Raw genomic sequence first — 25,606 nt, forward strand, 5'->3', positions numbered from 1 at the left:
CATTCTCAGAAGTCTCTTACATTTTGTGATCCGTTGCTTGCGTTCTGTATCTATTGTAGAATTTTGTGAAGCCTTACATATATATATATATATATATATAAATTTAACATATATAAGATAGGCAATAAGAGCCAAATCGCGGATGACAGTGCGTTATTCTAAACGAAACTAAATTTTTTCGTTAGAATTAAACACCTGTGCACAAGGCACCAAATTTTTTACTTGGGCACGGCCAAGATATAAAATTGGAATAATCTCTACAAGAGATTTTTAATTCCATGTATCCCCTATTCCCCCTAAAGAAATAAAGTGCGAGAGAAAAATATAGATCCGAAAGTCGCAGAATCGGGAATCGAACCCGAGACCTTTCGCTTGCCGGGCGACTGCTCTTCCAACTGAGCTATTCAGATCCTTTCGATTCTATACTTTTCTCTGTTATATATATTAATGTTGGTAAATAAACGCCTTTAAGCCAGCGTGTATAAATTAAGAGTTTAACTAGGCTCTGCAATATAAATATAAATTTAACATATATAAGATAGGCAATAAGAGCCAAATCGCGGATGACAGTGCGTTATTCTAAACGAAACTAAATTTTTTCGTTAGAATTAAACACCTGTGCACAAGGCACCAAATTTTTTACTTGGGCACGGCCAAGATATAAAATTGGAATAATCTCTACAAGAGATTTTTAATTCCATGTATCCCCTATTCCCCCTAAAGAAATAAAGTGCGAGAGAAAATATAGATCCGAAAGTCGCAGAATCGGGAATCGAACCCGAGACCTTTCGCTTGCCGGGCGACTGCTCTTCCAACTGAGCTATTCAGATCCTTTCGATTCTATACTTTTCTCTGTTATATATATTAATGTTGGTAAATAAACGCCTTTAAGCCAGCGTGTATAAATTAAGAGTTTAACTAGGCTCTGCAATATAAATATAAATTTAACATATATAAGATAGGCAATAAGAGCCAAATCGCGGATGACAGTGCGTTATTCTAAACGAAACTAAATTTTTTCGTTAGAATTAAACACCTGTGCACAAGGCACCAAATTTTTTACTTGGGCACGGCCAAGATATAAAATTGGAATAATCTCTACAAGAGATTTTTCTCTCGCACTTTATTTCTTTAGGGGGAATAGGGGATACATGGAATTAAAAATCTCTTGTAGAGATTATTCCAATTTTATATCTTGGCCGTGCCCAAGTAAAAAATTTGGTGCCTTGTGCACAGGTGTTTAATTCTAACGAAAAAATTTAGTTTCGTTTAGAATAACGCACTGTCATCCGCGATTTGGCTCTTATTGCCTATCTTATATATGTTAAATTTATATTTATATTGCAGAGCCTAGTTAAACTCTTAATTTATACACGCTGGCTTAAAGGCGTTTATTTACCAACATTAATATATATAACAGAATATATATATATATATATTAAATTGCTGACGTGGACTGAGGCAGACTGGCAATACAATTGTAGATTGCCATTTACTAACGAAGGAATTCACAGATACGCTGGATTAAATTGTAGTAGAACGAGCGTCTACTTTCATAAGTAGATACACTGCGCATTCGATTAGATATTGTTTTTAAAAAAAGGATGATTACTTATGTAATTAAATATTTTTCGCGGAATGTCAAAATTGCACGGGAAGTGTATGGTGATTATACTGATAATTTCCAGATTGTATGCATATCTCTGCTACCTTAGGAGTATAATGTATATTAATCTGCGGAAGTCTGCGGTCAGCACTTTGAAATCTGAGTTATGTATTTCGATTGTATTGTACGAGGAAAGAATGCTTTGCGGTTTATTATGCGGATATGAGAAGAATTTTATATGGGAAAAATAATGATGTCATTCTTATCATGCTACCTGTCAAAAGTGCTCTCGAGAAAGTTAATCATTTTAATCTTATAAGTTATATACATATTATAAATATACTATATCCCTGAATAATACATATAAATGTACCGTAAGTGATTAACACAAAAGCAAAATTATCTATTATGGTTGCTGTCATAATTTCCAACGTTATATATATTCTGCAATGCCAATTTAACATGCTGCATCAGAATTAAAGCATACATTTTAGCATACAAAAGACTATTCACTCGGTAAATGCCAAACAGACCGTTTCATATGCTCGTAGTGAGACAAGTTGAAAGCGATCACACGGCGTAAAGAAATAATCGACAGCACCTAATTCCATTCATACCGGCTTGCGCTTACGTACGTATTCAACCGGTCGGGATCCTTGAATGAAGTAGCGTCGTCAAACTAGCGTGGAAACAAGTCACTATCACACGGACGACGTGAACGCGTCTCTTTAGCGGCCTCGTCGCGATTCATCCGATTCCGCCGCGCGTTCTAACTGTTCGCCAGTTCATTCAACGTATGAAGCGCCCTGGTAATTTACGAGCGCTCTGTATGGAAATGCACGGAGTACGTTTATCGATACGGTGCACGCATCACGCATATGTAAACGTAACGTGCCGATTTACAAGAGACACGCTCGTGTATGCGACGCATCATTAGTATTAGACTTGAATTCTTATCATTATTTTTTATTCGCTCATTATCATTTTTTTTTTTTTTTTAATAACGATGATAATTTTCGCTACGTTAGAGAGATAGAAGAAGGGAAGAAGGAGAGCAACTCTCTAATAAAATGGAATACTTTTTTACTTGCACATTTGCAGTATATATATCGTTTGCAATGGAGGGAGATTATCTTGAAATTTTTCAACGTTAAAGAGAGCATACGCTAATTTCGAAGTTTTTTAATATTACATGTAAACTTGATACGCGCGTATATATAATACGTATCTGTGACATTAAGTACCGAAAGCGGAGTAGCCGTATATTATCGGAGTATCGCATGCATTCCTAGCCCGCGGGCATATATCGGACGAATTTTCTTGCGTGTGTCTTCATGCATGCCGCTGTTTCATGCGTGCGTGCACGCACGCGTCCTTATTTTGGCTTTTTGCCCCGTGGCATCGCGCATGATACAAGAGGATACGACGACGAGGGACGACTAATTGGATTTTTTCCGCGGGCCGAGGACGCGCGTTTAAAGGGCCGGTAAAGTAACAAAAGTTCCTCGTGTCTCGCCGGAAGTCCTTTTACGCGGAGCTACGCCCTACGAGCTTAAAAAGGGAATTTGAAATCGCGATTTCTTATGGAATGAGAGCGCGCGCATCAGCCTATTTTCGCGTCCCAATGATTTACGATCTGAATATCGAGCATTGAGCGATGCATGTGAAATTACAGATATTTGCCGGACGAGAGGGAAAGAGAAGCCGCAGAGAGGAGAAGCGAAATAGTTTTTGCCGCGCGTTTTTGTCGATGCAGGCAGAAAATTCTATCGAGCGGAAGCGCGAAGATTCGCATCCGTGGAGTTACGTATACATAATATACATAATGCTTCATGACAAAGCTCTCGCTATATTCGCTGCCGACTAAAAATACCCGCGAATCGAGATCGATTTGAGCGTTAATCGCACGCAAATAAAAAATGAAAGTCCCACACACGCGGGCGGCAACTGGCAGATAACAGCCTCGGTAATAACGATTCCCATTAAATCCGGATATTAAGTCGATCGATCCTCGCGCACTGACAAAGGAGCGTCAGTGCGTTCAATAAGCGTGCTCAATTTGCATTTATAAGTGCATAAGGGGCGTAATCGACGCGAAGGCCGTCGTCGTCTCCAAACCGATCCGGGGAGGAATCGATTCTCGAACCGATCCGATTCGCGGGAGCCGAGAGAGATCGATCCGCCAGACGATCGCGGTTTCACTTCTCGACTTCTTCGTATGTAACGTTTGTTAATGCACGTACGTGCGTAAATGCAAATTCGCGACGACCGAAGATATAGAGAGACGGAAAAGATAGGAAGGCGGAGGAAAAAAGAAAAAACGGAGATATCGCTCGCCGCGAGAGGTGATATGTTAACACAGACAGGCGTGTTGTATTTATACGCACGTGTACACAATCTACACTATTGCGCCATATCATAATCACTCACGAACGCAAACGAACGAATTTGTCTTTACGTCAGCCGATTTCCATTTGCGAGCGATTACGGTATATACATATATGCATCGCGACACGCCTCCGCGAATGTATATGTATATTCCTTTTTTTTTGTGCTTTATTTAGATCGATGTGCATATTATAAAATCGCGGTGAGAAGAAAAAATCGAATGCATTACGAAATTGGCACGGAAATTTCTAAGCTTGGATTTTAGTTGCGATTTCGCAAAGTTAGCCTAAGACGGGGTGACTCAATTTCTTGGGATATACAATACTTGTGCAAATCGTTCTCGTTATCGAATACATTAGTTATTCTTTTTTTTAACGATTGCAACATATGATTATGTGTAACTACGTAGATAAGTACAATGCAAATTAGAGATGTTTCATGCGTTGAAAAAATATTTAATTATTTTCTGATGTTTCAATCGCTGTTTTACGATAACAACATCTGATCATTCGTCTGATTTATTTGAATATCAATTGCTTTATAATAGGAACATGCTTATCACAGAGTTATAGCGCGATAATAAAATTCCAAATAAAAAAATTGGAAAATTGTGGAAATATTTTTCAGCTAATCGTTCAAATGATGTATTTAATCGTCGTAAATGCAGTGCCGCGTTAATGGCGCAAAAAATGGTGGTGTAAGATAAGATCGATCTCAGTTAGATGTAAATCGCTTAAAATAAATTTTCCCCGATCCATCGATATAGAACAACGTAAAACGACTGTAGAGAACGCTTCGTGGAATGGGGATATATAAGAAATGAACGAGATGAGGGACACAGACGAAGGAAGGGACGAGGGACGTCATGGCTTATGTTTCCACGAACGAAACGGTTTTTACTTCGGTGCACCGTCATTACAGCAATTTGGCGCGCATACAAAACGTTAGCCTCCGGTAATCCAAAAATTCGCAGGATGCGGCGGCGCTTTCGCGAATGATGAGGGGGATGCGATTCCATTTCGAGTGTACTACACTTAAGAGTGGTATCTCCACGCGATGAATTCGCGAGCGCATCGTTTTGCATACAAGATGCATTTACACGCCCGTTTACGTCGATTGATCCTTAATCGCGCTGTCGATAATACGGAAACGATGTATTTCAGGTTCACAATATGTGCGCGCACGTGTGTGTATGTGTGTAATATCGTTCATTTCACTATAATATATAATAAATGGCATTTATGCGCCAATTAAAATATATATACACAAACAACAACTTTATTATATTCATTAATGTTACGTTGCGCGCTTTTCTTTCCTCTTGTACATACATACACGTGCGCGTGCAGTATAATTTTCCAACATTTTGCATAGAGAATCATATCAACGTTAATTGATAATCATTCGACGTAGACGCTCCGCACTTAATGCGATTTACATAATACAGCGTCTTCGCGCGATGCCATGCCGTCAGCAAGTAAGCCCTTCGCGCTTCTTGAGAAGCGTGAGGAAAGCGGAGCTGAAAAATTCCGTAGCCGTGTGGCACGCGGGCGTTCTCGAAACCGATCTCACCACGCCTGCAGGTATACATGGATATATCGTGCTTCCACGCCGGCGTTAATAGGCCACCGGTAACTTACACCGGTATACACGATGGCCGGACTGTATATGGTGGGATACAAATCCAGAGAAAAGAGAGAAAGAGAGAAGAGAGAGAGAGAGAGCACATCGGGGTTATAAACGTAGAAACGCCCCGTAGGGATATCTGTCAAATAAATAATCCACGAAAAGCGCGGTGTGTATGCGTGTGCGGCGGTGTGTATGACGTCACATCCTCGAAAACACTATTATTATACCTCCAACCACCTCCGCCGGCGTATTAACATAGATTACGCCGCCGCGGCCCTCAAGCGGTGCTCGGTCCTCGCCATTAGGCGATTGTGCGGCTATTGTGGTTACCGCGGCGCGGCGGTGTACACTCGCGCACATGGGACAGGGATTATATTTGCGCGAGCGCGTCCCATTGACGAGGAAAACACGGTGATCAGCGACGTGTGAAACCGTCGCTGCGCGAACATTATAATTTTCGCCGAGCGAAAAACCGTTCGAGGAGAGTCCCTCGGAATGCCTCGGGATACAACTATCGGTATGCGCTTTGCGCAACGCGTAGGAGTAGCATCGTAAATTTTCCGCGCGAATTACCGAATCGCAAAAAAGTAGAATATAGGTATTTCCTATCGCGAGATGTTCCTTCAGCGTTATTAATATCCATTATTTTAACGTGATGTAGATACACGTGGGTCGCTGATAATATCTCGACCAATAGGCCGGTGATTCGAGAGAAAGAGACGGTGATTGATCGGAGCAATGAGTCTGTATGTCGTGTGTTATTTGTAAAATAGCAGAGAAATCGTCATTGGAAATCGATCGATTAGTTCTTGGGCGAGCGTATCGGGACGCTTCCAAGTGTTTGAGTGATTGAAAAAGATGACGGAATGCGTGTAGACGTATTATTAAATTATATTAGGCCAAAAAAGTAGCAAGAAATAAATGATAAATGCGATCTATACTTCATTCCTCTCGATCAATAGAGCCACACGCTATGTTATTCCGACAATTAAGAAAGAAAGAAAATTTGGAAACTAAGGAATTTGAATCCTATGGTTGGGATCTCAAAAATTCCTCTTGTTCCTTCTCTTAACTTCCCCTAAGAAATAGAGTCAGCTGAATAGCTCAGTTGGAAGAGCAGTCGCCCGGCAAGGGAAAGATTTGTTTCCCGATTCCAGCCGACCAATATTTTTCTCGCCTATTTCTTTACAGGGGAAGTTAAAAGAAGGAACAAGGGAAATTTCTGAGATCCCAATCATAGGATTCAAATTCCTTACGATTAGTTTCCAAATTTTCTTTCTTTCTTAATTGTCGCAATAACATTGCGTGTGGCTCTATTGGCCGAGAGGAATGAAGTGTAGATCGTGTTTTTAAAAATTAAGGAGCCGACTTAAATATTCTTAAATTATAAATTTTGACGTATGAAAGAACAACCATTTTTCTTCTCTTTCAATGTAGCGATCCTTTTTTTTATATATCAATAAATTTAAATAGAAGAGTGTACTCTCTACGTCAATCCAGAATAATAAAAATATTGCTCGTCGTTTATTTTTTATCGACGCAACAATTTATTTAAATGTATATAGATTATTTTATAACGCACAATTTGAAATGTATCAAGTACAGGAGAGATGATTCTGGATCAAAATTCAGTCAGTTGATTCGAAACTTGTCGTCGAAAGCGAGATCTGTTCTCCCCGCGGTACTTTTAAGCTACTTATTCCACGGCTTAACTCGTTCGCGATTCCGCTCATCCGACGGCGAAACTCAAGACAGGTTCACAATTTAAGATGGATCAATCCGCATGCTCTGACGGATAATCTTCTCTTAGCAGAAACTTGAATTAAAGGGACGAACCAAGTGTGAGAATAAGTAGACATATCCTCTTCAATCTATATACTGACAATTATATAAAAGGGACGTGTAAATTGCAACTATCGATTCACATCTGCTTTGCTCATTTATGGCGACATAATTATTTCACTCTTCTTTTTAAATATATATATTTCTAATTTTTAGAATTAATATATCAATTATTTCCCTATTATATATTTCTTCATAATACAGTCTAAAGCTAAAATAAAAGTTGTATCTTTTGCTTTACATTTATAAATTATATTTTAGGAAAAAGTAGACACACGCACACACAGTGCGAACCATATAATCTCGATCAAATTAAATACCTAAGAACATTAAATACATAAAAGGAGACGGAAATTCACGAGAAACTCATTTTCTTACTTCCTTCTTGAAGCCATGGATGAATGGAAAGGGAGTGCTTCTGGTATTCCTTTTCTCTCTCTTCATTCCTACGGCTATGGACGATCAACAGAAAGAGAATGAGAGAACACGAAGGGGCTCTTTTTTGCGATCGCGCTGAGTTCTGATCGTGGAAGGACTAGACAAAAGAGAATAGAGGAGGAGAGGAACCTCTGAGGACTTTTTTTCTTTCTTCTCCTCGATTCGATCGCGAAGAACAAAAGAATTCAACTCGGAGCATTTTCTTTGTCGCACAGGAAATTGTTTATTAATTATTTATTATGTTTTATTTAAAGGTAAACGAAAGAAAGTAAAGTATTTTTGAAAATAATTCCATTAGATGAAAAATATAGCATGGAAACTATAGTTTGCGGTTTTAAGAAGAAATAATAAATTTAATAGAAAAATTCCTTGCGTATATCATCACGTCATATTAAAGCCATCTTCATTGATAACACGGAAGAAAATCATATTCAATATCGAAAATGCGAGAGAATTGTATGATGAGATCTCTTCAAGGTCTCCCTTTTCTCTTCTCTTCGCTGCGTCTCGATCATCGTCGAGACGCACAGTGACGCGTTTGAAGGTGCGAAGTGAAAGGGAACTTGAATTTTCGAAGATCGCTAAGAGGAGACACCTCTTAGCGAGAGAGGCAGTCGTCGTTTCTCGGGAATGAGTCGGCCGATTCTTTTTCAATCTATATGTGTATGCCAACCGTGTTTTGACGAAAAATGAAAAGGCGAAGAAAAAACACAGGAGCGGCCGCGCTTCGTTTGGTAAACCGTTTGGCCCCGCGAGAAGGAATCTCATTCGTGGCGGAATTCGGTAGGGGAGCATACATATATGATAACACGCTTCGTAATAACGGGGTGAGCGCGAAAAATAAGCGTTCGCGAGAAGTGGCGCAGTTTCTTCTCTCTCTCTCTCTCTCTGTCTCTATATCTCTTTTTTTTTGCCACACGTCCAAGGTCTCCGCGTGTGCATATCTCACGCCGATTAATTGCGGCTGATTTTTATTTATTGCAAAATCGCAAAGTGGCGCGCGCCAGTGTGTGCAGTTAATGATTATTGGTTCGCGATATTCCACGCATGTGGCGGATTGTCGGCGAGCGGAACGCGCGCGCGTAATTCGCGCACACACGCATGGGATATATGTATATCGTATGTAGAGTCTCTCCCGCGTCATAATAATAAATTCTACATAGCAACGTGACTTATCCGCATCGCCCGCGGCCAAGTACGCGCAATAATTGTTAATTGTCGACGCTGATACATGCGCCAGATAACGCTCTGCTCCTCTGGCGCTCGATTCACATATATATATATAGACTATCGTTCCGATTCTTTTTGCGGCATCCGGTGCTACCGTCCGTGTAAACAGTCAGGATAATTCGCTAATGAGGAGAATAAAATTTCAATAAAAAAAAAGATATTAATCGTCTTAATTTACCAAGATATTTCGTGATATGTGAATGTCATTATCTTTTTCGTCAAATCATAATTATATTAATTTATGCTTCTCAAACGAACTCAATCAGTTGTCTAACATGGAATAAACATTTATCAAATCTTGACTGATCTAATCGTGCAATTATTTTTAATTATAAATTGAACAAATATTTGTAAATGTTCAATCTGCGCCGAATATGCATAGTTTCTTTGGGATAGATTCTCGGTAACTCGTAAAAGTTCGTGATTATATTATTCTCCATTTCGGTCACAGAGTGTCGTAAATACGCAAGCTAACGAACCACTGAATCTCTGCATTCGTTTAAGAAGACTGTAACAAGCTCCGGAGCTGACATTTAGCTCTTATCCCCTCATTTTTTCGTTCTGACCTTTGCCGCGTCTCTTCTTCGGGTCCTCTCGTTTTAATATATTATCACTTTGAATATCTTTAGGCGATCTCGACGAGGAAAGTATACTTGTGTCCGGCTTGTGATCACGTCTTCAAATGTCTTTCGCATCGTGTTGCAAACAAACATGATTCATTTCAATTAATTTGTTTCTTTTGCCTACTGTTATATTTACGACGCGTCTAGAATCGTCTAGCGACACAATATTAAGCGCAGTTCAGGCTGCAAACGTACGATTATCCATTTTCAGTCTCCACAAACGCACATGGCGAGCCATTGTATGTAGCAATATCTTTTGACATACTTCATGCACATATGGAGATACGTGTTAATGAAAAACACTAACGTCTATGTTGCCATCGACTCTGTTTTTCGTGTCCGCGTTGCGGTCGCATCCGCTGTGCAGATAGACAAACCGCAAGACGCATTGTAAGTCAATAATCGGAGAGAGGATGAATTACAATCTGTCGCGCGTCTCTCGAATATACCGTCGTTAGACGACTATTATATAGTCAGGATGGACTTAATTATATTTGAAATATATGCGTATAGGATTTATACGACATAAACATGTAATAATATTCGCGAGCGATGGTGTCGCATACAATTATTCAATTTTTTTTTAACTACAATAAGTCAAAACACGAGATATAATATGAAAATTATATTCTCGCGAAATTATATTATCTTGTTGTTGCACATACGCTTCTGTTTTCCATCAGACAAGAATTTTCATTCACGCGGAGCACTTCAATTCACTTGAGTTGACAACTTGAGATAGAAGTTAGCATATCGTATGAATAAATATTTAACGATTTCGCGAGACTTCCCTAGACATATACGCTTCTGTAAAAACAACCCTATTCGTATGAAGAGAATTATTTGAATTATTTGAACAAGAAGGAGAAGATATCTGCGCGATATGGAAGAGTGCAAATAGCAAAGCGAAAAGAAGAAAAATCGATGGAAAAAAACTTACCCGACACGAAGCGAAGCTGTGGCAGCGGCTGCGGCGGCGGTAAGTGTCAGTTGTTGCGCGGCCGCAGCCGCACCGTTGATGGCCGGGTCGGCGACGAGTTCCGAAAGCACGAGCACCGTCGTCGTGGGGGTCGCGGCGCCGCAATTCGGCACGGATGCGCTCACGGCGTGCCGCACCGTCGGTGGCAGGTTGTCCTCGTGTTGCAGTTGCAGCTGTGGATAGTGGAGCTGTAGAGCGGTCGCGGCGGCGGCGGTGGCCGAAACAGCTGATCGTGGGGTGACGCAGGTTGACGGCGGCGAAGGTGACGGCGGTGACGGTCGCGGCGGTGGATACTTGACCACTTGTACCTCGTGCTCGTTCTCGTAGATGATCTCTTTGTCATGGGTATACATCACCGTCTTCTGACCGTCGTTGTAAATTAGACCCGCGGCTGTCTCGGTAACCGGCGTAACTCGACCGTCCGAATCGTCTGTCGTTGTGGCGTTTCGTTGTTGCACGTCGTCCGAATCGTTACTTTGTATGTGTTGCTGCTGTTGCTGTTGCTGCTGTTGCTGCTGCTGATGGTGATGATGATGGTGATGGTGATAATGACTATGATGATGATGATGGAACTTCGGATGAAGGACGTGCACAGCCGGCGGTTCGTGTAGATCAAGTACATTTACTGGCTGCATGGTCGCCAGTAAGACCTGCTGCTCGCTCTCATTTTGATTTGAGTTGCTCAGAGAAGAGGACGCCGGCGAGACTGGCGTCTGTTGCACCTGTAATATAGGTAGTTAGGGTCATTGTCGCGGTGTACATTGTGCGATTGTAAAATTCTTATTTTCGGACAAAAGATTTAGCGAGTCACGAATGTTGATTAAATTCAAGTATAGCGCGATGATTTCTTTCAGTTTAATTTTGCTGATAGAAATTGGACACATTTATTGACAATATTTCTTATCACATTGAAGTAATATAAAAGAAAATATATGTAATGTATCGCGCAATGCGATCGTGAGATCACGTTCTGTATAATCGCGTAAAAATCCATTACATCGAAATAATAATGAAAAGTCTTGATCTTTGTGTAATATCGATCGACCCTTCTTCCCTTCTCTTCCTATACACGAGGGAGTTTTATTTTTTCCTTTTTCTTCTGAAATTGTCCATTCATCATTGACTGCCGCTCTTGTGTATATAAGCTGGATTAAATCATTTACAAGCATAATGATAACGGAGCTTAAACACACTGCACATAGTCGGCGCTAATTTATTAATCGCATTAACAGTGCGGTTTACGACATTAGGATTTATATGCTCTCGGCGTCCCGGATAAAACCGTTTCTATGTGCGTGTGTGTGTGCGTGCGTCTGTACGAGTGTATTGCGACAACCTATAACATTTTCAAATGCTAATAATATCGCGATAGAAATTATATTAATATCTTTTCGCGACGTGCGCACAGTTCGAGAGATCTCTGTTACGTACCGTCCAGGCATCCCCTCGTTATAATTAATCGCCCGTTATCTGAAACACGCGCGCCGAGAAATTCTTGCAGCATATTCAAATATGAAATGATTATTGCACGATCTAGGTACGTTTCACTTGCAATGTGTGCGACTCTCTACCAATTTCTTCGTCGCGAAATTCAGGAAGAATCAACAGTGTGCTTTCATTTCCGAGAAACTGGTGATCCATTCTCGCGCGACATCGTTTGCATGTCATCATTACCTAATTGCTTCCAATATATCATGATTTATATTGTCGAAATTCGCGCGTTTTCTAAGAATTTTTTTTTGAGAAGACAGTCGTGTGAAACGCGAGTAGATTAATTAATGCATCGGTGAACGAGAAGTTATAATATTGTTTGATAATTTTATTTTGTTTTCATTCTAAATAAAATTATTTTCTCATCACATATTTTTATATTTCATGAGTATCAGAAAAATTTTTTTCAAAACTATTCTCCGAACAGCATCAATAGCAAATAAAATTGCAAAAATTATTCATGAATTACCAGAATCTAGACAGAATAAAAAAGTTCAGTGGTTGAATAGTAAAGAGAAGTCTGATTGAAATTTTGCTAAAACTTCTACTCCTACTGAGATTATACTGCTCGTAAAACAGATATCCTAAATAAGTATACTTAATAGTCAATTTCTGACGGTCATTTTACTGATGCATCTGATTCCCTAAGTTAGCGTGCGCGAAAACCCTTTCGACCCGTATGAATAAGTATACGGTACAGTAATGACGTCGTTTGGAATTTCCCACGTGTCGCCGGATTATCATGCTTTCTAGGCAGTAACATAAGTTACGGCGCTCGGAGAGTGCCTCTCTCTCTCTCTCTCTCTCTCTCTCTCTCTTTCCGAGGAAAACCTCTAGGAGACCTCGAGAGCTGCCCGATGCCACACAGTCATCGCGGCATCATTCGTAACGTGACAGCGAGCGACGTGGCATCGCTATTAAGGCTCGTGCATATTGCAGCAGCCCGTAGCCGCAGCGATAGGTCCGTCAATTAACATAATTAACAATATTATGAATCATCCTCTTAATATCCAGACATCTTTCGCGCGCGTGGAAATACACGTGATTTAAGCGCGTCGTTACCCTAAGCACGAAATTCTTTTCTTTCTTTCTCTCCTCTCTTTTTTCGAAAAGTATCTTTTCCTTCCTTCCTCTTCGCGGTGTGCGCGAGACTTAATCCCGAATGTCACCGGTTCCTATATTTCCTCGCGTTGACCGTCGTAAATCCAGACGCCGATGAATAATCGCGACCCTACGATTAAGCGCGAGGATTAGCGCGATGAAATACGGCCGGTAGATGCAGGGTAAAATCATTAATGGACGAACTCGAGCCTCTGAATAGACCACACGTGTCTCCACGAGTCAAGGTAACAATGTTTATCTCGCGATTATGGCTTTCTGGCGTTCAGATCTGACAAACTTATTATTAACAACGTCGTAATTTAACGCCTTTTACCGTACAATTTTTTTGCACATAGAATTACTTTTATATTTTGCAGAATTTTCATCACTTGCACTTAATACTCCACACTTGTTATCCGTTTTTTATCAGTGTAATTCTAAATTCAACATGTATTAATTCTGATTGCATAATATAATTACGTACATAAAAGACATGTGTCTTGATTTTGCGTAATATCGACATGTACAGAATTTTTAAACATAAATCACGAATAAATAAAAAAATAATATGCGTAGTTTTTCAAGTTATTAATCATATTAATAGCTGACATTTTTTTTTCTTATCGTGTGATATACATAAATCAATGTATATGTTACCGATTCACACTCTCGAGATATTCCGATGTAACTTAGAACTGTGAAGAAATATACGAGACGCACGTATTATAAATAAATTTTCATCATCGTATTTTAGTGGCAGTAAATTTTTTACAGGTCTTAAACGAAACATTCATAAACACCGAGCATTGTATCTTCAGAATCTTAGTGTCTAGTGTCATCTTAGTGTCTAATGGACAAAACGGTCCTGGCGTAACGGTAATGTCGCGCAGACAATAAAAATGTCATGCCGCCGCGAGAGTTGCGGTTTTGCGAATTTCGACTCTTTCGACGGCGAGTTACCGTAATTCCCCGATGTCGTTAAGGATCATCGCCGATTTATTTTCCAAAGAATTAACCATCCGTGAAAAGCTACCGGGAAGAGTTATTTTTGACGTCGCGCGCCATCCATTGCGATATGTTCGATCGGCGGTGTCAGGGGTCTCATAGATACATCGGCTAAGGATATTAATCACTCGAGTCGCGACCGCGACACAAACCACCCGCGGTCGTTACACGACGTTAAGTACTCCGCGATGCGAATACTCGGTCGTGTACCGACTTCATCCGGAATCTAATCCCACGTCAGTCGCGTTGAAATTTATCATGCCGATTTATTGATCCCTCCGCGGCGATCCTGAAATCGTGAATTTATTACCTTTTATTGCACTTTGCATATGGACGACTGACGAGACAAGGATGTAAATAGCAGTAACACTACAGGACATTAGCGTAAAATAATATATATTTTTTTGCAATTTTATGACGACAGTTCTGTTATCGCATTTATCAGCTAACATTTATTCTATTATAGACGAGTCCGATTTAATTAAGTTTTATTATATATTTCAAAACTTGAAAAAATTAATTCTCCTGGTTAATTGAATATTGATATCTTCTATAATGTAGGGAAGAAACTTGCTTGCGTGATACTTTTCATAATTATATTATCGTTCTTATCAGATTTTTTTTTAATCATAGCAAGACCTTTCACAGAATCATAAATGACATCTCACTTATTATGCAGACAATCGACGGTCATCTAATCGCGGGAAAATTGATAGGACGTTCGCGATTTCAGGAACTCGCGATTACCGCGAATCCTGCGGGTTGCGCTTGTTCATTTAGGATGCTGTTCGTTTTGTTTACGCGCAAGAAGTGCTTCATAATAACAGTTAATTGGCCGGTCGGACTGCGTTCGTGAAAGCCCGCGACGGACAGTAATCCAGACGTGTCTGCCGGTCAAATCGGCCCGTCCGCATCCGCGGCTAAAACTCTACGGTTACTCTTACACGTCTCCCTCGTTTCTTACCCCGTTTCGCTACCATAGAATCGCGAATCACGCGCAAACATCTGCGGACGTTTGCAACGTGCAGTTATTGCCGATCGCATTGCGCGCAGGTGCAACGTAGATACGTGGAATCGTTAGGTACTTTTCTTTCGTGTACGTTCCTGACTTTGTACGTGTCTCGGAATTACGATCCTCATTCGTCATATTCGCTGTAATGACCAGGATATTTTCGCGATTTACTTTTTCTAATCATAAACCTTATTACTCGTTATATTTCTCGCTCTGCTTCAGCGAGGATTACCAATATCTGTTAGCCTACTGAAAAATGTTTATCTGTTTTATTGTGCACTATTTTTGAGGAAAATATTAGGAGCTTCAACTTTAATTATAAACATAATGTCTATGGAAGAACTCATAATTTCATTAATTGTTAATTAGAGTTTATAATCACTTTAAGTTATAAAATCTAAATAATACATATATATTTTTTTAAAACAATATTTTGCTCTGAATCCTTTTTATCATATATGATTATAATATATTTACAATATAATTTCTGCTTACATTGGCTATTAGCTTTTTTATCAAGCGATAACATTTGACAAAAATGTAAATTAAAAATTTAAAAATCAAAGATAATTGCTTTCTTAATAAATTCTAAATATACGAATCTCGGAAACTTTGAATTTTAAGATGTAGAATATATAATGTTGTTTTTATACTATAATACGTCTGAGCAAGAGCTCGTAAAGCAACTTTTTTCATTACTTTACTGCGGTTAGTGCTCTTAGCTGTAAGAGCGTTAGCCTTAAATGCATTGATTGTGAAAAATGACAACGATCACATAGTTACAGCGAAATATTTCTTGCGTTATCGTTCATCGAATGCTGGATACGGTATTTTATCGTGTTCGGTAATCGCATGATGACGCAGCTCAAATAATATTGCTCTCTGCATAGCGATTTTCCGATCTTTTACATAACTAGGTATTAAGAGTTTTTTCCGTAAGTTACGCGTAGAGTATCGAAATGTGATCTGATTCAAGTTTATTTATCTTTACACACATACCATCGTTTATTTAATTAACGTCGTCGCTGATTATCGCTTATCATCGTTAGTCGTCAAGTGCTCTCCTTTTTACCGCGAGTCGTCTCGTAAGTAAAATATTTCGGCGTTTATTTCGTCGATGCTTATTTACACTTTTTTTATGCGCTTTTAATCTTGTTTTTGCGATCGGTATGAGTCATTCGAATCGAGAAAAGACGTGCGCGCACGAATTACGGGGAGACTGTTTTCTTTTTCCTCTTTTGCCGTTGCCGCCCAATAACGAAACGGTAAACGAAAAAGTTAATGAAGATACAAAATAACCAGTCGCTCGGAATTCTATTAAAGAGCCTTTATTTCTTATCTTCATAATGAACAGCGCGATCATCGAAGGTTCCCTTCGTTTAACCATCAGTTTATACGAGAAATCTGAAAAGTCATCGCCGCGGATCTCCTTCTTCATCATATTCAGTTTTGTCCGCGTAAATATTAAAGATAGATGCACAAGACGAACAAATAGTTGACATATCGTTCATTTAATGCGAACGATAGAATGTCGAGATTTGATGAACAGGAAAGCTTAGTCAGACGGGATCATCCGTGTTTCGACATAACGAAGAAGCGCGATAGGTATGATATTCTCCTGCGATCCGGAAGCGCGATAATATTTACACGGCTACTTGAACATCCGGTATGCTTGCACGCTTACGATCTTATCATAAATGTACGGATTTAATCGTTTATTAAAGGCGCCAGACGCGCAGGTGCGAAACGGATGGTCCCTTTACTTTTGACATTTCTTAAGATTTCGCACTCATTCGCGAGCAAACGTAGCAAATGATTTTTTTATTAATCTTTATTTTGGATTCTCGCGTTCATCGCGGATAACTTATTGTTAGTCTCGTATAAGATTCTTGTGAAAATTTTCTTATGTTTGTTACAGTATTAACTTTAATTGAAATAATAAAAAAATATATAAATTGATGTATAATAAATAAATTTTTATGTGATGTGTAATTATGTTACGTCGTATTATTCTCGGGAGAAAGAGAGATTTTTTATTTCCTTAATGAACTTTTTAAGCTTACATGTCGCATCAATCATGCGTGCGCGTATTTTCTTTTCGTTGGCGAATAAAACAAATAATCGAGAAAAATTGAAAGTATTTTGTTTTTAAAATATTTAATTTTTGCGATAAAAACCGTAGGAGTCAACAGAATGAGATTGTAATGAGCTCACAACTTTTAGTCATAACTCTTTTTGAGCTGCACATTAAAATTTTACCAGTACAGTTTACGCATCATGCTCGAGTTTTTTTATCGTAACGCGAATATAACGGGGCTACCCAAAGCGTTTCACTTTCAAGCGATGCGCGTCTTGAGAATGTTTCAAGGTTCTTTGAAATAAAAAATCTGAAATCTGAATTATCTGTAACGATTCCACAATTAAATTTTCATGAGACGTGTGCTCTTTTTGTCTCCTTGATTATCATATTACATCATCAATCATGAATTTGTTTTAATAAATATTCAATTAAAAACAATATAAGAATTATGGTAAATGTGCCTTAAAAATGTTGGTTTAAAAAATTATATAATTAGAATTAATATAAAAGATTCCGACATTGAAAATGATAATTTTATGAAAATTTACGAGCGATCCGACTTTATCTGCATTAAAAAAAATATTTTTTTAGAATTTAGCATTTTTCTCTTTTCTTAATATTATTATTGGGCATTTCTTTCACTTTTAGGATATTTAACTTGCTTTTCCAACATGTATTTTTATAATCTTTTTTTCTATTAGCTTAAGAAATAGATTATGGTTGATTAAGATCACGTCAACTGTATAATGTTTGAAAAGAAAAGAAGTTTTTCACAAAAGCGTCAGTGGGACACGACTAATCTGCAATTCAAAATTCTAACAATAAGTTTCCTGTGAATTCGCAACGGATGCTATCGTTGACAATAAAAGAGATGAAAGGAATTACGATAAAAAATACGGAGAGAGAGAAAGAAAGAGAAAATATGCAAAGAAAAAATCACATCAAAAAATGCAACCTGATAATAAAATAATTGCATCCGTAAATTGTTCCAATATTATAAAAGAACCGTAGGGAATTATAATATTATTAAATTTTACTAAAAATTTCGAAAGAAAATATATCTCAATCTTAATCAACGAGTAAAAATATCAGTTAATAATTATTTTACATAAATATCAAAGTAATTGAAACTGCACTTATTAAATTAACGACAATTTTTAGACTTATTGAAATTTAATTTTTGTAGGTATATATTATAACGTGAGAAAAAGAGAAGAATTGCCGATTTTTTAATTCGTTTTTATATGCGTCAACATTATATCTCTTATACAAATATAGCTCTCACAACCAGACAAATGTTTAATAATAAATGCAGAGTGCGAATACGTGTCGTTAAATCTTATTATCTAAAAGTAAAAATTTAAAACTGACCGGAGAAAGAGCCTCCTGCATATGCAGGGGTGTGTTGTCGCCCTCGTCGGTACACGTCGACATTTTTCAGCGTTGTCTTCCAGTTCTCTTCTTTCGTTGTATCGTTAATATTCGTTTAATACACCAGATTTTGATCGTCTGTTTCTTCTTCGGCAATCGCAGTCGTTTCTTTTTCAACAGTAGATTTAATGCTTGAAAATCTTTCTGTCTCAATCTTCGATTAGACGTTTATGTCTACGCGAGCGAGTTTTAGTCATCGGATATCATATCACAGGTTACTGAGGCTTGTATGGCACGTCATTACTCGAAGAAGAAAAGCGAGCTGTAAAGACCTGCAAGAAGCAAAAGAGAAAAAAACGTGACGCTTAAATGACATATCGTCGTGTCGATATCGATATCAATTAATTTAAGTGATTCGAACAAATAAACATTTATCATTAATAAAGCGCGCGTGCTCATCGAGGAGTTTAATGCGTGAACGTAATAACTCGCGAAAGTAGGAGAGCAAGGTGATCGAGAGTGAAGGCCGAAGAGACGACTCGTTCCTCCCGCATGCGTTGGGAATAAAGCTGAACGCCCATCAGTGACGAACCGGCTGTCGGTTACCACTTCGGGGCGAAGTGGGCAGGTAATCCTACGTTTTCCGCATAGCAGATAGGTGCCAGCTCGGGACCGGAGAATCCGTGTCAGAGACTGTTCGTGGCTCGCGGGAGGACGAGAAGTTTCGCGCGCGTGACACGCGTAATCTCGCGCGAGGACGGGAAACCGGAACCCGAACCTGCACTCGTGCGCGCGAGCAGGTTCGGCGTTTATCGCCGCGCCACCGAGGATTCGCGCGGATGTCGGTCAACCAGTCTGACACCGCGAATTCTACATCTCTCCGTGGTCTCCATGCGGTCTCACCCAGGTGGATATTAGTAAAACCAGTCTCTCTCGGTCTCTTCTCTTCAGCTCGCCCATCTGCTCTTACTACGCGCGCGGACATGTGGAGGAGGGCGCGCGCGTAAAACTGGAATTCAGCTCGCGGGCACTGTTCTGACGGATAGACAGGTATAATAATAGACGTAACGAGGAAGCCGGACCATCGAGAGTGAACACACAGAACGGTGCCGGTTCTCACTCTCTTTTTGTCTGTCTTTCTCATTCACGTTTCATTTCTCGAGCCGCGCCGTCAATAACGGAGACGCGCTCGGTGATGCTCGCGAGGAAGTAACAAGACTGGTTGTCGGAAAGAAAGAGAGAGATAGAGGGGAGAGAACCGAAAGAGAGAGAGATGTCGAAGAGGGTGGCGGCGGGAAGTAGATAGGTAGGTACCAACCTACTACGCGGAAGAAGGAGATTGCGGCGACCAGGGAGAAGGAGTAGGTACGCACACGAGGCCGGTATACAACCGCGAACCGGAGACGAGAAGCCAGAGGAGCAGGTTCGGCCGGTCTAACCTGATTCTCAAAGGGAACCCTGCATCAGATTGGACCCACCTCCGTGGGTCCGTTTGTATTTCAAGTACCTGTACGCCCTCGCCTCGCGTCAGTGAACGATGCCTCCGGAGACGGTGGACTCCGTCGAGTTCGTACAAAGAGGAAGCGAGGCGTCCTCCTCGATTGACGGATCGCGCGACGGCGATGTGCCTCGGTCGTGCGTTGCACCTGCCGCCGATAGATTCAACAAACTGCCGTTCGCAGTCCCCGGCACAGACTGCCGTTAGTGCGACGAGAGTGAATCGCTAGAGATTTAGTGAGAGTTCCGAGTTGATTCTCGAAGAGTACGCCGATTCGTATACAAATGGAATTTTTAATTATGCGCCGAAAGATTTTGTGTAGCCGAATATGGATTCTTCTCGTCTCCGGGGATGAATTTTTTCGATTTCGATGGGTAACCGTGCGGGATTAGTTTTAAAGAGAAACTTTAAAGTTAAAACTCTGTTGAGATCTAGAACTTGTAGAATTTTTTAAATACGTGATCATTTTCAAGTTGAAGAGATGAAGATTTACACGAATGTTTGAGAATATTTTGGGAGTGTTTTTCGCTGATATTATTCCACATAAATGTATTTATATATATCAAGAAGAATAGTATATCTCTTACAAATAATAATTTCAATTCCAATTATATATAAATTTGCGGGAAATTAAACATGTGTTTGACAGGAAATGTAACCATAAGTATTGTTTATACTGAAAAATTGAAATCAATGAAAATATATTGACAAATAAAACAGCGTTGTATTACCATAAAAGATATTTATTAATAACCATCTCGATTTACAGTCTAATTTGTTTATTATATCGTATTGTAGCAATTTTGTAAAAATATACGTACATATGTACGTGCACGTACATGAATCTTACATTTCTACGAAATATTATCTCGCGAGAAAGAATTGATTCCACTATCACGCGATCTAAGAATTTTTACTATCTCTCTATAATAACAATAGCGTGTATCGCAACTACATTAAAAAGCAACTACATGTTGAGGCACGTGATTGCTAAAAGACGCGAAGCAAATACAAGACATTTTGCCAACAGAATATCTCATGAACTCAATCTGGTCCTACGGCTTGGTGTTCACTTGTTCACCGGTAGGTTACCTGCGCGTCACCTTTGCGTCATCGCGCAGGTAGCCTCCAGCTATTGATGAAAACGGAGGGAAAAGAAGAAGCGGGGTATAATAAAACCGAGGAAGATTAGACAACAATATAAAAACAAATACTCACTCGTTGGTATCTCATTAGAAGAAGAAGGGGAAAAGAGTGCTATCCGGCGCATTCGCAAGAAGCCGATGTCGCTGGTCCGATGGTTGCTTTACCGGTGTGGCGGATTATCGCGCAGGGGAAGGTGAGAGAGGGAGATGGAGGTGATAGAGGTTGCGAGGGGAAGGGGTGGGATGGGGACCAACTACAAACTACTGAGCGTCCCTCCTATGTGCTGGATTACATCTCAACGGATAATAGTGTCACCACCTTCGCCGTGGACCGAAACGTACGATCTCGCGGCGAATATCTCCGCTGGCGAATCAGAGATACTCGAAGGGAGCCTTCTTTAAAGGTTCGCTCGGTTTTTTCGCACTCGAACTTTTCCAACGATCAAGAGTACCGCGAGATCTCGAATGTTTCTATCTAATGTGTCATCTAATCACTTCATATCACATCCGCGATTCACACATCATTGACGTAGACATTTCACGAGTCTCGAACATCGCTGCCGATCACTACGTGCGTTTTTTCGCGTCCACTCCGACTCGCCAGATCGTTTTCTCGGCAGGTCCTGTCAATAGACCTGTCGTACAAACCGTCCGAATTGAGCACCGGCTCCAGTCAAGCTCTTGTTCACGCGCGCGACAACGGCGGCGACGGCGATGATTACCGTCGCGCACGATCACTACAAAATTTCACGGATCCATTTAACGGGATCTTAAAATTTAACACACTGAGTGGTGAAACACGTTGTACTGCTTCGAAAATGTGCACTTTGTACCTGTAAAAAGGATCCAACCGAGGTAAAATTTAAACCGCCGAAAGTTTCAGTCGTGCCGCTGCAACCAACAAACGAAGCAACCTCTCGAATCGTTCTCTCTTCTCTCTGACAAGGCAACATGGCCGCCTGCCTCCTTCGCCTCTCAGCATCCCGCTCTTGGTTCCGAGTTGGTTCTGAGATTGCCCCCTCCGTTCCACTCATGTTCCACACACGCTTGTGCACAAGTATTTCCCTCCTTCTACCTTCCTCCTCTTTCTCATTCTCTCTCTCTCTCTTTCTTTCTCTCCCTCTCCTACTTGTTCTCCATTGCGTTTTTTTCCCTCCGGACTCACACAGCCTCCTTCGCTCCGAAGCGTCTCTCTTAGGCTCCTCTGAGTTTCTTTTCTCATCTCTCTCTTCTTTCTTCTCTCTACCTGCACCCTATAACGCCTCCCTTTCGGCTCTTCCTTCGGCGGCTCTTTTTATCTCTCTTTCTCTCTCAGAATATGGTATAGCAATATAATCTAACATCATGGTCCACCATATCCCTCTTGGTATACTCCTACTCTTAATCGAGAAGGAGAGAAAGATATCCCGATTTGTGAGGTACCAGAGAGAGAGAGAGAGAGAGAGTGGCGAGGGCCCTTGGACTTCCCATCATCCTTCTCTCTCTTCCTCCAGATATATCCTCTCGCTCGTTTGCTCTCGAGCAGATACGATGAGGTCGAAAGAGACAGACAAGCATATCGCGGGCGATGGTAGGAGACAGTGAAAAGGAGGGGGAAGATCTGTGCGCAGGTAGCCAACGCGAAACAAGGACGTACTCACGGATCTTGACGACGAGCGAGACAGACCCATCGTCTCCACGGCGAGAGCCGTGCGGATACAAACAGAACATCAAGTCATCGACGAGGCAGCGGCCGGCATTCTTCATCTCTTTCGCTCGGTCTAGTCGTCTCTCGAGAAAGATATTCGAGAGTACCGCGAGAGGTGGTCTTTCTCTCTCGCTTTCCGATCCCATCCTTCCTTCTCACTCTCTCCCATTCTCTTTCTCTTTTCGGTACCACCTTCGAATCGCGTCCTACTCCGCCTTGCTACCTTGAGAAGGATACACGTGATATAAGCGGAACGAAGACGGTTGCGCAGACATACGTTGTCGCCGATGTCCTTTTCTTACTCTGGATTTCATCCTCTCGTGACTCGCTCCAACTTAACTTCGCTACCTTGAGAAGGGTATCCGCGGGAAGGTCCGCGAGAGGAACGAGAAGGAGGACACGCACACATATATGGATTATCATATTTTACTTTACCTTCTCTCCTCCAATCCCTCCAATCTCGCTTCAATTTTATAACGCTCGCTCTTTATCTTGCCACCTTGAGAAGGATATCCACATACCAAACCGTATCTGAGAGATATCTAATAGAGGGACGTAAAGTCATCTCATTGAATACGCCGAAGGATGGCAGATATCTCATCGGTTGGAAAGACATATCTAGATATGTCGACCTATTATAAGACTTTTTGTTTTGCTCTGCAATAATTTTTTTTTTACGCGCTTTATGAGGAGGCTTTCGTGCATGTCTATTCGCCTCGGATAATCGAGGTATCTTTCCGAGTCATCGCGAGATGAACGCGCGCAGACGTCGAGGTCCTCTTCTCATCTCCCTGGCCGAAGGAACGCCATGAACCTAATAGAAGGGAAGAGAGAGAGCTTCTTGTTTATGGAGAAACGAGCTCTATCGTCTCGTCTTCCTCCTTTCTTTTCGCCGTCATTGTGAAAAGGATATCCGCACACGCGTACACACCATATATGTACATATATATATATAGGTATAGCTCCGATTGATTCTCTCTTACGCGGAGCACGCGAGAAGAAACGCTCATGTTGGACGCCGAAGAGAGCGAAGCTGCTGCCGGTGCTGCTGGCCGGAGCCGCGTTGCTACGAACGGAGATGGACTCGGGATCGAAAGAGCGAGAGATTCGAGAGGGGAGTCGGGGGATGGAAGCACGAGAGGAGGGCGTGTGCGTGAGTTTACGACGAGAGAAAGAGAGAGTAGTAGAGGAATGGATGCGCGAGCGACGAGGAGAACGGGCGTTGGCTGCGCGCACGAAGGGAGATTAAAAGGAGAAAAAGAAGATGGAATTAAAAGAGGAAAAAAAAGGAGAGTCGGGCAAGAGGAGGCGAGGAGAGAAAGAGAAAGAGGGAAATACGAGGGTAGAGAGAGAGAGAGAGAGAGACCATGTGAAAAATGGGCACCCAGCGAGAGAGGACAGCCTGGGGCTACGTCGCGCGATGCGACCCTGTTCAGGGAGGGATTCGTTCTTCGTTTGTAAACTCCGAAATAACGTATCGTATATAAGTAGATTCGTAGGCCGAATCGAACCCGTGAAACCCGTTGCTTATCGTGAATAACCTAGCGTTTTCCTTTGGGACGGGAATTTCGAAAGATACAAGCCCGAGACCGATTTAGATTCTTCTTAGAACGCGCGTCGAATCTTCGTCTCGGAGATAACTAAACGCGCGACTTTCTAGCGAGTAATGATAATTCGCGCGTTTCTTTCCGTGGGAATCGCATGCTTATGCGTCGCGTGGGTGGTTGTGCACACTTTTGCGTGGGCGAATCGTAAGACAGATGAGAGAAAGAGGGAAGAAACGACAAAATTTTCGAGAGACCTGGGCTTTTAACCCCGAACGCGCTTGAGATATTTCTTTTTCAGTTTTTCCTAGATTTTTCGGCTCTATTTTTCCCGTTGTTTATACAACACGTTTTTCTAATTTTTAAGTTACATGTCGACTTATGGCGAACACACAATGGAGCCAACTGGTAGATTGTCTTTCAGCATCCTCTCGATCGCGCCGTCGGCGAAGAATCGTGGGCTCAATTGGCTCCGGACAAACGCGCGTTACGCGCGGCTTTCTAATGTCCTCGTGAAAGCAGATCGAAGTCCGATTCTTGCCGAGAAAATTCTTCTCCATCCATCGTATAGAGATACGACGCGCGCTCGCGTAGTCGTAATGTCGCCTTCCGCGCCCACCTTCCGGCCGTATGTCTCTCACGCCGACGGGATAAACGCGCATATCGGGTACTTATGTAGATTGCAGAGTGTTGGTAAGCGCGCGAAGAAGTGTCTATAATTCAACCGCATCGATAAAGTTCACTTTTAGAGTGACGGCACGCAGAGTGTTTCGACATACTCTTGTTGCTCTTAATTCTTAGATTGTTGCGCTTTGACCTATTACGTAAAATGTTGCGTCAAATTTTTCTTTTCGCAGGCGAGACCAGAACTTTTTTTAATTATTATACTGTTTTATCCTTAAGTCTTTTTCAAAGAGAAATTTTTTAGAAAATATTT

The 25,606-nt window shown here is 40.9% G+C and overlaps 1 protein-coding gene across 3 annotated transcripts in view; it reads right to left on the reverse strand.

Annotated features, from left to right (window-relative positions):
• grh (grainy head) overlaps positions 1 to 22,396 on the reverse strand; it is a 104,932-nt gene extending 82,536 nt beyond the window's left edge. For all 3 annotated transcript variants that reach the window (XM_029309630.2, XM_029309629.2, XM_029309631.2), the window contains exons 1-3: positions 21,512 to 22,396; positions 18,796 to 19,127; positions 10,697 to 11,457 (exon numbers count right to left, since the gene is read on the reverse strand). In XM_029309630.2, the coding sequence (XP_029165463.1) occupies positions 10,697 to 11,457; positions 18,796 to 18,858 (824 nt within the window). In that variant the 5' untranslated portion in view covers positions 18,859 to 19,127; positions 21,512 to 22,396. The remainder of the gene's footprint in view (positions 1 to 10,696; positions 11,458 to 18,795; positions 19,128 to 21,511) is intronic.
• Between the last annotated feature and the right edge of the window lie 3,210 nt (positions 22,397 to 25,606).

Source organism: Nylanderia fulva, unplaced genomic scaffold, assembly GCF_048542155.1.
Source record: "Nylanderia fulva isolate GAGA-0341 unplaced genomic scaffold, ASM4854215v1 Scaffold40, whole genome shotgun sequence".
Classification (NCBI taxonomy): domain Eukaryota; kingdom Metazoa; phylum Arthropoda; class Insecta; order Hymenoptera; family Formicidae; genus Nylanderia; species Nylanderia fulva.